Source organism: Crocuta crocuta, unplaced genomic scaffold, assembly GCF_008692635.1.
Source record: "Crocuta crocuta isolate KB4526 unplaced genomic scaffold, BGI_CrCroc_1.0 scaffold29, whole genome shotgun sequence".
NCBI classification, from domain to species: Eukaryota; Metazoa; Chordata; class Mammalia; order Carnivora; family Hyaenidae; genus Crocuta; species Crocuta crocuta.
In genome coordinates this window covers 5979356-5995041 of record NW_027533280.1, presented here as the reverse complement: position 1 = coordinate 5995041, position 15686 = coordinate 5979356, and the positions used below count along the sequence as shown (strand labels likewise).

Here is a 15686-nt window from a genome sequence, read left to right as displayed (position 1 = left end):
CTTTGATCTTTTACTCCATAATGGCACACATTCTTCTAAGTCATTCACTTGGAGTTTTAATTTTATTGTGACAATGGCCTGTTTGTGGAGAGGCTAGCTGGTGTTTAGACTCTAGTGAGTTTGAGCCCCACCTTGGATGGAGAGATTACTTAAAAATAAAATCTTAAAAAAAAAAAAAAAAAAAAAAAAAGCTTAAAAGAGATACCCTTTTTTGTTTGGTTCATTGTGGGGGAGAAAAACTTCTGGATTAAGCTTTTATATTTGCTTGTTTCTTAGAGTGTACATTGTGTTTCTAAAAAATAGCATTGAAACAAAAGCTGAATAAAATAATAAAATATTTTTGTTTTCAGATGTCTTCAGTAAATGTAAAGGTGACCTCTTAGAAGTTAAAGATGGTAACTTGAAAACACATCCTGCTCTTTTAGAGAATCTAGTGTTCTTTGTTGAGGTATGCTTTTACTCTCTTCCAGAAAAACTTGATTTTCCTTAATTAAGTGAAGGATTAATTTTTAAAAAATGAACAGATAATAGTCACCTTATACCTGTAATTTAATCCCGTACCCCCACCTATTGTTAACTGAAAATCAATTTAAATCATTTTTTCGAATGAGCTCCTTCCAAGCATACCAGGAAGGTTTTGTTCATAATGAATAAAACTTGAAGTTTGCTTTGCCAATCTTTAAAAATTGCTCAGATTTACTCCATATCTATCTGTACTCTGTTTAGTTTCCTTTGTGACTTAACTATCCTGTACTTTAAGTTAATTCCACTAGCTTTTTAAATTTGTTGCTATTACCAATTACTAAGATTCTGCATTATGAAGGAGAATCTGGGCACTGTGATTTAGCAAAACTCTCTCCTCTTTTTTAACCAGAGAACAAAGGAGGATTACAAACACATAAAATCCATTATCTTATTTTTGTCACATGTTTATTTATTTTTCTCCTCTTAGTCTGTTCTGGTAACTGACACAATGTAAGTGTCTAAGACTCTGAACAAATCAGTAATAACTGCATGTGTATATACATGTACACACTGTAGCAGAAAAGCAGCATAGGTGTAAACACCTAACTAATGACAAAGAAGGTAATGTGCTGACCAACTAGGGAGATTTCTCTGTTTATATTTAAGTTAAGATTTGCAGGTGAGGTAATATCTAAATTGGCGAAGTGGGTGAAGAGAGGCATATTGTAAAGAACCTTTGGATTCCATGCCTAAGAATTTGGACCTTTCACTTGAGTGAAAAGGATGTTAATAAATTGCTACAAATTTAAAAGGAAGCCTGATAGAGTAGAGGATGAGTTTAGAGCTGTGAGATCTAGAAGGGAGGCTAAAGATTGAAGCAGTCATAGTATTCTGAACAGTATTCGGATGAAGGTCTTCTGGATCCATTTAGTAATTGTAGAAATTAATCTGATTCCTCTAATCTCTTGGGTGGAGATTTGAGGGGATCTTGAAGGGATTTGCGCAGAACTGTCTGCAAGGATTGTTTAATCCATAACTTTGAACTGTTCCTAATAGATGTCTTGTATCCTTACTGATGAATTTGCAATTTTTCCTCTTTCAGACTATTTCTATTATCCTTTGGGTATCCAGTTACTGTGAGAGTGTCCTGCGACCATACAAGTTAAATTTACAGAAAAAGAAAAAGAAGAAAAAAGAAACCAGCATCATCATGGTAATAACAGAAAATATAACAAACTGGCTGTGTGCGGCTTTTATTTTTCACTGTTTGCCTGCATTTTGTAGGAGAACTTAGGATCCTATGTACATTCATTGTCTCTATCCAGCGTTTTTTTTTTGTTGTTGTTGTTTGTTTGTTTTATTACACACTTACAGAAAAGCTACAAGACCAGCATGATGACACTCAAATACCCTTACCTAGATTTGCCACTTGTTAACACTGTGCCCAAAGTATTTTCTGATTTTATTATGCTTTCTTCCTTGGATTATTTATAACTTAGAAATGTCTTAATTTCTACATTTGCCACATCTCCTTTATCTTTCTCTCATTCTATCATCTATCCCACCCCCTTGTTTGTTGAACTGGTTGAAAGAAAAGTACAGATTTTGTGATACTTAACAGAATAGAACAGGACAGTCTCCTACAGAACCACAATATTCAAGAGATTTTCTTACCTCAGACATTTAATACTGATACAATGCTGTTATATATGTATTCAGATTTCCCCTACTTATTCCAGTTGCGTTCTTTATTATATCCTTTTCAAAATACCGGAATCTTATTAAGGATCTGACATGACTTTTAGTTACCCTCCTTTAAACTTCCTTAACATTTTGCTTTATCTTTATTGCTCAGCAGTCTAGCTCAGTTTATGGCAGAATGTCTTACAGTCTGGATTTGGCTTATTGTTTCTTTGGGTTTAGGTTAAACATAGATGCTATTTCCTTTTTAGCAAATTTAATCAGGGGGCACTCATGTTGTTATGTCCCATTACTGATGATTTCAGCTTAAATTATTTTATAAAAGAAGTGTCTATGGATTTCTTCATTGTAAAGGTGCCTTTCCCCACCCTGTGATTATTAAGTCATCTGTGGGACAATGCTTTGAGATCATGAATATCCTGTTCCCTGCCAGCCATTCACCTGCTGGTTTTAACATTCATTGTTAAGTCTAACTTGCATAATCATTTATTAAAGTGATGGTTCCACACTGGTGATTTTTTAAAATTCTATCAATCCTTTTATCATGTATTGGCATTTTTGTGTAGAGCTGTCCCACACCCATTCACACACACACACACACACACACACCATCTATTTGAGTATCATTCTTTTTTGTTTGCTTTTTAAATGTTTATTTATTTTGAGGGAGGGAGAGAGAGGGAGAGAGGGAGTGAGCAGGGAGTGGTAGAGAGAGGGAGAAAGAATCCTAGCCCAATATCAGGCTCAATTCCACAAACCATGAAATCATGACCTGAGCTGAAATCAAGAGTCAGATGCTCAACAAACTGAGCCACTCGGGTGCCCCTTGAGTATCATCCTTTAAAAAAAAATTTTTTTTTAATGTTTATTTAGTTTTGAGAGAGAGAGAAAGAGAAACAGAGTGTGAGCAGGGGAGGGGCAGAGAATGAGAGACACAGAATCCAAAGCAGGCTCCAGGCTGTGAGCTGTCAGCACAGAGTCCGATGCAGGGCTTAAATCCACAAACCATGAGATTATGACCTGAGATAAGACAAAAGCTTAGCCAACTGAGCCACCCAGTTGGCGTCCCAAGTATCATTCTTTTTAAAATTTCCCTTACAATCCATTATCTTCATTTTGTTTTGCATATTCAGGTTCCTGTCCTTGAACATGTCTTCATCAGTTTTTGAGCCTGTATTGCTCCAAGTACTTTGTTCCGTTGAATTAAGACATTTTTCTTTTTCTTTTATTTTTTAAAGTTAATTCATTTTTGAAAAAGCTGGCAGGGGAGGGGCGAGGTGGTGGGGCAGAGGATCTGAAGTGGACCATGCGCTGACAGAAAAGAGCCCAATTTGGGGCTTAAACTCACGAACTATGAGATCATGACCTGAGCCTAAGTTGGATGCAACCAACTGAGCCATCCAGGCGCCCTGAAATAAGACATTTTTCGAAGGAGCCCTGGTTTCTTTATGGGGAGTGGTATTTCAAAACCAAGACATCCTAATGTTAGGTATACTAATTGCTATTGGGGTTTCATTGCTCTAGTGTATGTCAGTGGAAAGAGGCAGAAAAATTTATTTGCAAACCTAAACACATAGAGTTTTAAATAATTGTTACTGATAACCACCAGTTTCAGTTCAACATCACAGTGTTCTTTCTTCCATTCCTTCACTCATTGCAGTTTGTAACTTTTTTTTTTTTTTTTTTGCAGAGTGAGAACCTCGGTTCCTTACAACATCAATATTATTTATTCACTGCTCTTTTACAATTTTTGAATTTTGTCATATGTTGCTGGGATTTCTTTGATGTATTTTCTGTTTATATCTTTTTGCCCAAGTTTCCTGTTGTGGTAGTAATATTTTTTGAATTGATGTGTTTTGAAGTATTTGGCTCTTACTAATGTTACTCTATATCGTATATGATGCAAAATTTTTTTTTTTGTTTTTCATTTGTCTTTTAACTTGATTAATTTGTCAATATAGTAGTTAAAATTATATATATGTTTATTTATATTTGAGAAAGAGAGAGACCGTGAAACTGTGTGAGCAGGAGAGGGGCACAGAGAGAGACAAAGACAGGATCTGAAGCAGGCTACAGGCTCTGAGCTGTCAGCACAAAGCCCAACGTGGGGCTTGAACTCATGACCTGTGACATCATGACTTGAGCCAAAGCCGCACAGTTAAACGACTGAGCCACTCAGCACCCCTAAAAAATATATTTTTTTAAATCAGTTCCCTGNCGAACCCACGAACCGTGAGATCATGACCTAAGCGAAAGTCGGACACTTAACCGACTAAGCCACCCAGGCGCCCCTAGAAAGGTCTTTTCAATTTATGATTATACGAACCATTACCTAAATTTTCTTCTGATACTTTGGTGGATTTTTTTAAACTTCAGTTTAAATCTAGCCAGAATTTATTTTGGAACTTAATATTTATTTAATTTACTTTTTGAAAGGTGTTATTTTTAAGTAATCTCTACACTCAGCGTGGGGCTCAAACTCAATACCCAGAGATCATGAGTCCCATGCTCTACTAACTGAGACAGCCAGGTGCCCCTGTTTTATTTTACTGTTTGTTTATTTTTATTTATTATTATTTTATGTATTATTTATTTATTTTTTGAGAGTGAAGAGTGCACGTGTGTGTGTGTTGGGGGCAGAAGTGGTTGAGAGAGAGAATCCCAAGCAGGCTCCACACCCAGTGTGGAGTCCCAATGAGGGGCTCAAACCCACGACTCTGGGATAATTACCTGGGCCAAAACCCAAGAGCTGGATGGTTAACCAACTGAGCCTCCCAGGCGCCCCTTAAATTAATTTAAGTTCCTTTACATTCTTCAGTTTTATCTTAGGACCTGTTTCCTTTCACTTTTTCTCACTTTACTTGTATATACATACTATCTGGATTTCATGTAACTTTATGATCTACTCTAATATATATGAAGGCAAATTCTGTATAACCATTCTTTCTCAGAATTTTCTTGGCTGTTTTCTCCTATTATTTTTCTATTAGAACTTAGAAGACTCTGTTTCTATTATATTTCTGTTATTAACAACTAAGATATTTTCTTTTGGTTTTTCCATCTCTAGTTCTCCAGAGTGAATAAACACAATTAAAAAATATGTTTGTCATTGTTTCTGAATTAGGATTATTTGGTGCCAATTAAATTTACCTTGTTTTGAGAGGCTGTCTTAATATTCAAAACTGTATTCATCCCTGTTATTGTTTATAGCATTAAGTAAAACTATAGCATGAGGTTAATATAGCTTATGTGATGTGACTGGAGGAAATATGTCTGATAATCTTTAATCTTTTTAAAAATCTTTTTTCCAGCCACCGATCTTTACCAGTTTCCAAGACTATATTATTGGGCTTCAGACTTTAATTTCCAATGTTGTGGATCACATTAAAGGGCTTGAAACACATCTAGTTGCACTTAAACTTGAAGAACTTATTTTAGAAGATACTTCTCTTTCACTGGTAAGAGACTGTAGGCGGTCAGCAGTAATCATCTTAAAGACCACAGACTTAAAAGACTGTCATACTGCTTCATGTGGTTGGGCTTTGCTGGGTATCTTTGAGAATGTCAATAAGTAGGTAAATGCAAATTTATTGAGCTCGCTCTTGTTGGGTAAATGCTCATAGAAATACAGTGGTTGAAAGACCTGGCTGTAGAGATATGCATACAAAAATTACTTTAAATTGGAGATACGATATACACACAAAAATTGAGTGAGTCAGAAAGAGTCTCCCTGGAGAGGGGACATTTAAGGATTAGTAAAATTTTAGTAGGCAGACTGGAATGGATGAAAGGAATCTGAAACAGGAGGCACAGAGCAGAGGCAGAAAGGTGAATTGTGTGGGGCCTCATGAGTCAGTTGGCAGAGCTAGAGCACATGGTATGTGGGAAGGACTGTCCGTTACGAAGATGACAGGCACAATAGCCCACTGTTGATGGTTGTGGGGTTGTTGTTAACGGATCTGTCTGCCTTCTCACATGAGGAATAAGATTGCTCATTTCGAGTATTCTAAAGCTTACCTTTAACTTCGGGCTACTTGAGATGTTTCAAGCCTGGACTCCGTCCTCATCTTTTGACCTTGAGAATGTCACTTACCCTCTCTGGTCCTCAGATTCTTTATCTGTGTAATGGAAATCATAATACCTATTTTATAGGATTATAGTGAGGATTAAACAATAATAATGGCCTTATGTTGCTTATATTTGTTGAAGTCATTATACATACACTGAGCAGCATCAGCCACCCAATCTAGGATCCATGTAGTGCTACTTATCTTTTGAGTGAAAAAACATTTTTTTTCCTTTTCTTTTTTTTTTTTTTTTTAATGTTTTTTATTTATTTCTAGGAGAGAGAGAGAGAGAGACAGCATGAGCAGGGGAGGGTCAGAGAGAGAGGGAGTCACAGACTGTAACAGGCTCCAGGCTCTGAGCTGGCAGTCAGCACAGAGCCCGACACAGGGCTCGAACCCACGAACCGCGAGATCATGACCCAAGCGAAAGTCGGACGCTTAACCGACTAAGCCACCCAGGCACCCCACATTTTTTTTTCTTTAATTCAGTTTCCACTATGTTTACATCTTTTTTCCTTCCTTTTTTTTTTAACTTTTATATATTTATTTATTTTAAAATTAAATTTATTTCTGAGAGAGAGAGGCAGCGTGAGCAGGGGAGGGTCAGAGAGAGAGGGAGACACAGAATCTGAAGCAGGCTCCGAGCCAGCTGTCAGCACAGAGCCCGATGCGGGGCTCAAACCCACAAACTGTGAGATCATGACCTGAGCCGAAGCTGGTAGCTTAACCAACTGAGCCACCCAGGCACCCCAACGTGTTTTTATTTTTGAGAAAAGATACAGAGTGTGAGCAGGAGAAAGCCACAGAGAGGGAGACACAGAATCCAAAGCAGGCTTTAGGCTCTGAGCTGTTAACACAGAGCCCACGGGGGGCTCGAACTCACAAACTTCAAGATCACAACCTGAGCCGAAGTTGGATGCTTAACCAACTGAGACACCCAGGGGCCCCCCCTTTCCTTCTTTTCTTTTGGAACTTGAAACAACTATGCATAAGGCCTCCGGACTACCATCTCCAGTCCTGTTCCATTTCTTCTTCCATAGGGGTATCCACTGAAACTGGTTTCTTTTAATGCCTGGATCTTTTAATATGATCTTAAAATGTACTCTAATAGCGGTTAGGTTTTTTAAAGTAAATGATAAGTTCTGTTTTATTTTGAAACTTGGCTTTTTTTCACTTAACCTTATATTCAAGAGATTTGTTAAGGCTAATGCATATACATCAGTTTTGTTCTTTTTAAAAACTATGGCATTGAAATATGAGTGCATCATAGCCATTGGCTATTTTAGGTTTGTTTGTTTGTTTTGAGAGAGAAGGAGCACATGAGAGCAAGTAGGGGAGGGGCAAAGGGAGAGGGAGCATCTCAAGCAGGCTCCACAGCCAGCACAGGTCTCAATCTCACAACTGTGAGGTCATGACCTCAACCGAAGTCAAGAGGTAGACACTAAACTGACTGAACCACCCAGGTGCCCCTTAGGTTGTTTATATATATTTACTTTTACTACAGTACTGATTGAAATGTATTTTATATACCTTCTCTTATGCACATGTGTACTTCCAAGGTAGGTTAAGTCTCAGGTAGTACTATTGTTTGGCCATAAGGTGTGCTTACCTGATTTCTTCAGGGCTTTGCAATACTGCCAATTTCATGTAACCCTAACCCATTCTCAGTCAGCCTCCTTTGTTGTTTGTTTGAACATTCCATCCCTTTTATTTCTTGTAAAATGTGCAGCAGCAAATATTTAACTCACATATTTGAGTAGGTCTGGGAAAGCTTTGTTATTTTTTTTTTTCTTTTTCTTTTTTTTTTTTTTTAGCAGTTTGGTCTATGGAACCCATGGACTTTGTCAGTATGGAGGGAGACCTATCAATATTGTAGCTAGAAAAGTTGGCAAAGGTGAATTTGATGCCTTTAAGAAGTGGGTATGATAATGTCCAAACTAATAATAAATCGCCACTTTTGTTTTATGATGAAATAACTAGAAATCTTAATTTTTCCATTTTGTACAGTTCAAAACAGTAGTGATTTTATGTTCAAACTACTTAGTAATAATTTTCTACCTTTTTTCTGTATGAAAGCTAGTAATCAGAAATCTCAGTTGTTTTATTTTGTGTAATTAAAACAGAATACTGATGGAAGAATTAATAATAATACTAGGGGCTCTTGGGTGGCTCAGTCTGTTAAGCGTCTGACTGTGGCTCAGGTCATCATCTCTTGGTTCGTGAGTTCGAGCCCTGCATCAGGCTGTGTACTGATGGCATAGAGTCTGGAGCCTACTTCGGATTCTGTGTCTCTCTCACTCTCTTCTCCTCCCTCACTAGCACTCTGTCTGTTTCTCTCTCTCAAAAATAAATAAACATTAAAAAAAATAATGCTAAAGCAATAACGTTAGTGAAAAATCACATGGAAAAATATACATCTCTAGTGAGCTTTAGCCTTCTTTGCATTTTTTGAAATTGAAAATGACCCACTGTATTCTGATGAAACTTGTGATGAGACCGAAGGTAATGGCAGGTTTTTTTAAATGTTTATTTATTTTTGAGAGTGTGTAAGTGGGGGAGAGGCAGAGAGAAGGGGTGGGGTAGAGGCAGAGAGAAGGGGCAGAAGATCCGAAGTAGGCTCTGTGCTTACAGCAGTGAGCTCAGTTTGGGGCTCAGACTCACACACCACAAGACCATGACCTGAGCTGAAGTCTGATGCTTTACCAACAGAGCCACTCAGGTGCACCATTGGTAGTTTTAAGGTCTATGAGAGGAACTTTAATCTGGAGGAATGCTTTCAGAGCAAGGCCACTAATTCTTGTCTCGTTTGCAGGAAGAGAGAAAATTTTCAAAGACTGTGCAAGGGAAGGTGCAGAGCAGTTATCTACACTCACTTCTGGAAATTGGCGAGCTGCTGAAAAAAAGACTGGAGACCACGAAGAAACTAAAAATTTAAGGTGTCAACCACAGGCATCAATGACTCTACAGCAGAAAATGACATCATCTTCCCAGGCAAAAGCAACATCGGGTTGACCATCATTTTAATCCAGAACTTCCTCATAAAATGCATGAAGGACTTTGATTGTGAATTAATTTTTTAGGTATTAAATGTATACAACTGATTAAATTATTGTATATAAACCGGAAGCAGGACCCTCATCTGGGTTTGACCACTTTTTATACATGTTCATATGCATATGGCAGCCACAAGAGAACCCCACTTTTCTTCCTTCCTTCCATCACCAGAAACATCTGGTGGGTAGGGGGGTCCTATAAAAGCAGCAATAGAAATTAAGCATAAAGCATAGACCTCAGAGCAGCTGAAAGGCCCTACCATTATAGCAGTGGGTGTTTGGTCTGGTTCTTGAGCCTTAGGAAGCAGAAAGCAGTAGAGAGGGACCATGACTGGGAGCAGGCCCTCTTTCCTTTCCACATTAGTTTAGTTTTGAGGCTTCCTCAGCTGCCTGGCTCCCACAGAACCCAAAGCAGGTATCCAAAGGGCCTCCGATGAAATTTGGCATAAGTTCACCTGTCACTGAAGGGTGCCACTCAAGACCACAGGCTCTCAGTGTTTGGCTTAATAGTCCAATAGCCAAGACATCCCCATCCTAGCTCCTGTGAGAGCTTGTGTTAACTGTATGGAGGGGAAAGCAGTGCAGACCACTTATGAGCCTGCTGAGTACTAGCTTGCTGTCTTTCATCCATCTTTGGGAAAGATGGGAATCACTGTTTAAAGAAGAGAGGTGTACATAATTTATGCAGGCGAGTCTAATACCAGTGTCATTGGTNAATGCTTTTACATATATATTTTCAAGCATATATATATATGTATATATATATATATGCTTGAAAATAAAGATTTAATACTTTAGTGTTTTTAAGTGGGGAGTTTGGGGAGGAAGAAAGGAATGTATAATATGGACTTAACCTAGGTTTTAAGTTTTAGGCTGGCAAAAGAAATGTTATCCATTGGGTTTGATGTTTAGTCTGCTTTCTTCAAACTTGAGAATTACACCAGGATGGTGTTTACATTGTTCACCTGGAGCTCCCCAAGACTATAGCTTCAGAGGTTGGTCTGACAGAAAAGATAAACATTGCTCTTGAAAATGTTATACAGTTTATAAAATTACTTTGATAAGTTTTTGTGTTTGAATCTGTGCTTCTGTTTTTGGTTTCAAATACCATTAAGTTAGTAATTCTGTAAGAGCAAAGACATGAGTTTGATGAAATTCAAGCATCTGATGGAGGATTGATTGGTCTTGAAGACCTTACAGGTCATTTCCAACACTTCTCCAGTGAAATGTGATACTTTTCTTTTTTCTTTTAAAAGCAACAAGAGAGTTTGGAAAATCTCTATGCAAAGCAATTGCATTTTGTCCCCTCATCTTGACTTTATGAGATTCACAGTTTGATAGGCTGATTAGTAACTGTTTAAATTTCCAAGGAAATTTTTTAGGAAATTATCTGTTCAAAATAAGACTTGCTGGAAATGCTAGTCCATCAAGTAGTTTCAAGAAGTTATTTTTTAATGTAAGTTGGTATCCACAGCCGTCATACCCCATCCCAAAAGGAAGAACTGCCTTGAACAAGATGAACTGAAAGTTCTAATTGATTACAAATCTAATTTAATGACAACATATCATAATTTTGTAAAACTATTGCCTATTTAGATGGAACGTGGTGTGTGTTTGAGGGTGGGGGATGTGTGTATGACATGTGTTTCTTGAAATGATGTTTCTTTAAATATCCAAAAATACTGTACATAGAAATAGAAATGCTCTATGAAACAAGTCTATTAACTGACCATGGTCAATCTAGCATATGTGTGCTCAGTGAGCTGGCTTTGGTCCTCAGGGACAGTGCTTGACTCCAGTGGTCTACCTAACTAGTCTTTTGCCTAGGGGCACCTGGGACCTCTACTGGTTTTAGTCACAAATAATGTTACGTCGAGGTTATGCTTCTTTTGTTAATTGCTGATTTTCCTACTAAATGTAGCATTTCAATTAGATCCAACCTCTTACATTTTGAGATAATTGTAAAAAGAATGAAATTATGCAGAAATGGCCAATATCTTTTATTGATCTGTTCTTTTGGAAACTGTTATGCACTATAAATTGTGTACAGTTAAAAAAATATATATATATATATATATTCTTACATGAGTAAAAAGCACCCTCTCCAGCAATTGTATGTCATTGGTATTTGAAGAGAATTCCCAAATAACCCATTGCTGCTGCTGCTGTTTTTGGTTTGTGTGGGTTTTTTGTTGTGTTTGTTTTTGTGTGGTAAATTGATATTTAAAAAAAAAAAAAGAAAAAACACGACTACTGTTTACAGACTGAAAAATTACTGCTTTTTATACTACTGAGATCCTAAGTTAAGACTCTCCAAAGCAAACATTTGGTTTAAATCATTTATCTGATGTGGATAAAACATAGAGAAATTTTTAGTGTCCTCCACATAATGGAAAATGTACAAATGCCTAGCTGTATTGCCCATCAATTTTGTATATTTTCATAATTTTAATTGTTCAGAATTGCATTATATTTTGCAATCACTATGTTCAATCTGGATTTGTCTTTCATTTAAACTTTTAATATAAAAAGGGGTTTCAATGTATCTATGGCCTTGTTATTGAAACTCTTCCTACTTATTTGATGTCATTTATTAATATGGGAAGTATATATTCTTCCTTCTTCAGTACTAAGTAAAGCGTAACCAGCAAATTAAACTAGATGGGTTAATTTATATACACACTTCCATTTGAAGTTGCCTATCTGCCTGGGTCATTTCTGTTCAGATTCCTAGAAGACACAACATTTTTTCTTTAAAGATTTTATTTTTAAGTAATATCTACACCCAACGTGGGGCCTGAACTCACAACCCTGAAATCAAGTTGCATGTTCCACTGACTTACAGGTGCCCTGAAGCCACAACCTTTTAAATGGTGTAATTCATCTCAGTTTTGTACTGAGAGTTACATTCCTTGGCAAGACTGTAATATTTGTGAATTTAAAATCTTTATTCCAAATCACTAGTCTTTTTGTTTAAAAGTAGTACCTCATGCTAGCATTCATGAATTCAACATACATGAACACTTCTTTACAATGTGCCAGATTCCCTTGAGGCTGTGCTGATACAATGGTAAATGAGAGTATATGTCCCAGTTAGTGGCCAAGGTGGGGGAAAAGTAAAATAAACATTAGTTTGTAAGTCTTGTTTTAAGTAAGTCAGGATATGTGATACCCTGGGTCATGTGTAGTGCCCTCTGACCCGACTGATGAAGAGTCACCCACCAAGAAGGGAACTCAAGTAGAGAGGCCCCATGGCTGGAACTCCTGAGCAGGTTCCAATGACTGGAGGGAAAAAAGGGCTCAACTGGCTGGGCTTAAAGCAGTGGAAAGGGGGAAGGAATTGAGGTAGAATGTACAGTTGGGGGCGAGGCAGGGACTGGGGGAATCCAGAGCAATCGGGACTTTATAGCCAGGGGATGGAATAAGATTTCTAAAATTGGGAATTTACTAGAGGATTTCAAGCAAGCTGATGACATAATTTATCAGAGTACTTGGGCCCACGGGCTGGGATTCAAAGTGGACACACTGACCATTGAGTGGAAAGAGGAGCTCCTTAATTTCCTTTTTGTCCAGTAATATTAAATGCCCTTGTCTGGGATGTGAGAAAAGTGGTATTGCCTGCTACTCCATCCCAGTGTTCTGTTTCCCTTTTAACAGAAGGTGTGTACTTGAACATACCTCACTGCCACTTTTAACCTTACCCAAAAGGCGGGCTCAGGTTTTTAGATGCTGTCACTGCCTCAATGCAGAGATGTATTTCACAGTAATAACTGGAAGGTAAGCAACCATGAGCCAAATGCTTATAAGAATTATTTGTGGGGTACCTAGGGCAGTTTATGCTGTTGGAGCACAGAACTTTCCTGCAACCTCCAGCTTCCATATATCCCAGTAAAAGTGGGTATCCCCACAATGTATTTCACATATGAGAAAAGAAATTACCACAGATAAGGTTACTAAGGCTACTACCTAGATTACCTAGCAGGGTAGGTGTTGGGTAAAATTCACACTCTTGTATATGTGCTGCTGAAGTGAGCACAAGATTTAAATTTTTTTTTTTTTAATGTTTTATTTATTTCTAGGAGAGAGAGAGACAGCATGAGCAGGGGAGGGTCAGAGAGAGGGAGTGACAGACTCTGAAACAGGCTCCAGGCTCTGAGCTGGCAGTCAGCACAGAGCCCGACGCAGGGCTCGAACCCACGAACCGCGAGATCATGACCTGAGCGAAAGTTGGACGCTTAACTGACTAAGCCACCCGGGCGCCCCAAGATTTAAATTCTTAAGCATTGATGAATGAGGTGAAATCTAGACCACCCCCCAAGTCTTATGTTCTTAGTCATGATGGCTAGGTTCAAATTCTCAGATTCTGTCTTGGTTCTTCATCAAACAATCAAATCTTTCCTGATGCAAGTCTGATGCCAACTTTCTTGGTGGCACCAATTACCAAGGACTATTTGAGATAACTTACAAGACCCTCAGAACCAGGTTCTTATGTTGGATTCAAGGTCTCATTTGCTTCAGATTACCTGCAAATTCCCCTGAAGTTGTCTGTATTTGTTTGATTCTGAGCAGCCAGTCCATAGCCTCGATTACAATCTGATTAGCAGCATTTGAGCCACAATATTATTTAATTAGAGGAAAGAAAGGGAACGAATCCATTTGACCCTAGTGTCAAGGAAAATTTAACTTGATATGGTATATGCAAATGACTTCAGACTCAAAACTAGAAAAAGGCCCATCTTTATGTTTTAAAGTTTATTTTGAGAGAGCACGCTCAAGGGAGGGGCAGAGAGAATCCCAAGCAGCTGACAGCATGGTGCCTGATGTGGGGCGTGAACCCACAAACTGCAAGATCATGACCCACCCACGCCAAAATCAAGAGCTGGATGCTCAACCCCTGAGCCACCCACGGGCCCCAGGGCCCATATATAATGAAAAATATTCGGTACAGAGGTGCCTGGGTGGCTCATTCACTTGAGTATCTGACTCTTGATTTCAGCTCAGGTCAGTCTCAGGGTTTGTGGGATTCAGCCCAGCGTTGGGCTCTGTGCTGACAGCATGGGGTCTGCTTGGTATTCTTTCCTGCTCTCTCTGCCTCTCCCCGCTGTGCATTCCCTCTCTCTCAAAATAAATACAACATTTAAAAAAAAAATTTGATACAAAGAGCCTCTGATAGGATAATCTAACCCTGCCTAATAGCTCATGTTCCTTCAACTCAAGACCCTAGGCTTATAAATAATATTCAGTCTTGACCCATCCAATGAAGTACCCATTCATGTGCTGCCAACTTTCCTTTCACAACTGACAAGATGAGATCATATTCAGGAACTGTGGACACATTTAGTTTTTTAGAGTTTTCTTCTCTGCCATTTGTTTTACTGTATTTCCCATAAGACTGTGAATACTTAGTTCTTTGGAAGTGAACCTGTTTTAGAGAAACAACTGGAACAGCTAAATCAAGTTTATCAGTGAGAAGCATCCAAAAAGATCTTCCAAAATTTTCAGTTAGAATGAACTATAAGCAGAGGAAATACTGAAATCGTTGGGCCAAATATATACAGTTACATGCTTTTGTTGAATGTTGAGAGTACCTGTGCTGGCTATAGGCAGGAGTTTAGATCTGAACATCTTTTCCTTAGTTGGTTTTAGTTGTGAGCACAAGCTACCACAATTTTTTTGTTCATCTGATTCAACACATGGGTTTTCCTGTATTCTTTGTTTCTGATGACTTTTAATACCAATCTGGCTAAAAGGGAGGAATACAAACAAGGTTTTATTTGCTATGTTCAACTTAACTTTCTTTGTGTGGCTGCAATAATAAGTATTTCAGAAGCTGCACTTTAACATTTACAAATAGTTAAATATGAAAGTGAGGATGTTATCATGAAGCTTACCATTACAGATAATTGCTTATCACTCCTGAGAACATATCTGGGTCCGTACAATACTCTCCCACTCTGCTTTTTTAAAGCTGGTACTCTCCAAGTAACTGACAGTGACAAAGCAGACATTCCCTTTTTATTAAAAAAACAAAACAAAAAAACAACCAAAACTTTCAAATTAGAAATTGTATCATTTAGCTACCTAAACCAATTCTTAAAAAACCCATCCCAGGGTGCCTAGGTGGTTCAGTCGGTTATATGCCAAACTTTTTTTTTTTTTTAATGTTTATTAATTTATTTTGAGAGCGAGTGGGAGGGAGAATCCCAAGCAGACTCCACACTGTCAGCGCAGAGCCCAACGTGGGGCTCAATCTTATGAACCATGAGATCATGACCTGAGCCAAAATCAAGAGTTGAATGCTTAACACCTGGGGCACCCAGGTGCCCCAAGCATCCCACTCTTGATTCCAGCTTAGGGCATCTCATGGTGTAGGTCGAGCCCCAAGTCAGGGTCGGTGCTG

The 15686-nt window shown here is 38.2% G+C and overlaps 1 protein-coding gene across 1 annotated transcript in view; it reads left to right on the top strand.

Annotated features, from left to right (window-relative positions):
* Positions 1 to 9994, top strand: part of NAA25 (N-alpha-acetyltransferase 25, NatB auxiliary subunit) — a 70705-nt gene extending 60711 nt beyond the window's left edge. Inside the window, exons 21-24 of the mRNA XM_077747988.1 lie at positions 351 to 448; positions 1568 to 1678; positions 5478 to 5624; positions 9046 to 9994. Coding sequence (XP_077604114.1) covers positions 351 to 448; positions 1568 to 1678; positions 5478 to 5624; positions 9046 to 9168 — 479 coding nt within the window. The 3' untranslated portion in view covers positions 9169 to 9994. The remainder of the gene's footprint in view (positions 1 to 350; positions 449 to 1567; positions 1679 to 5477; positions 5625 to 9045) is intronic.
* Positions 9995 to 15686: the final 5692 nt, after the last annotated feature.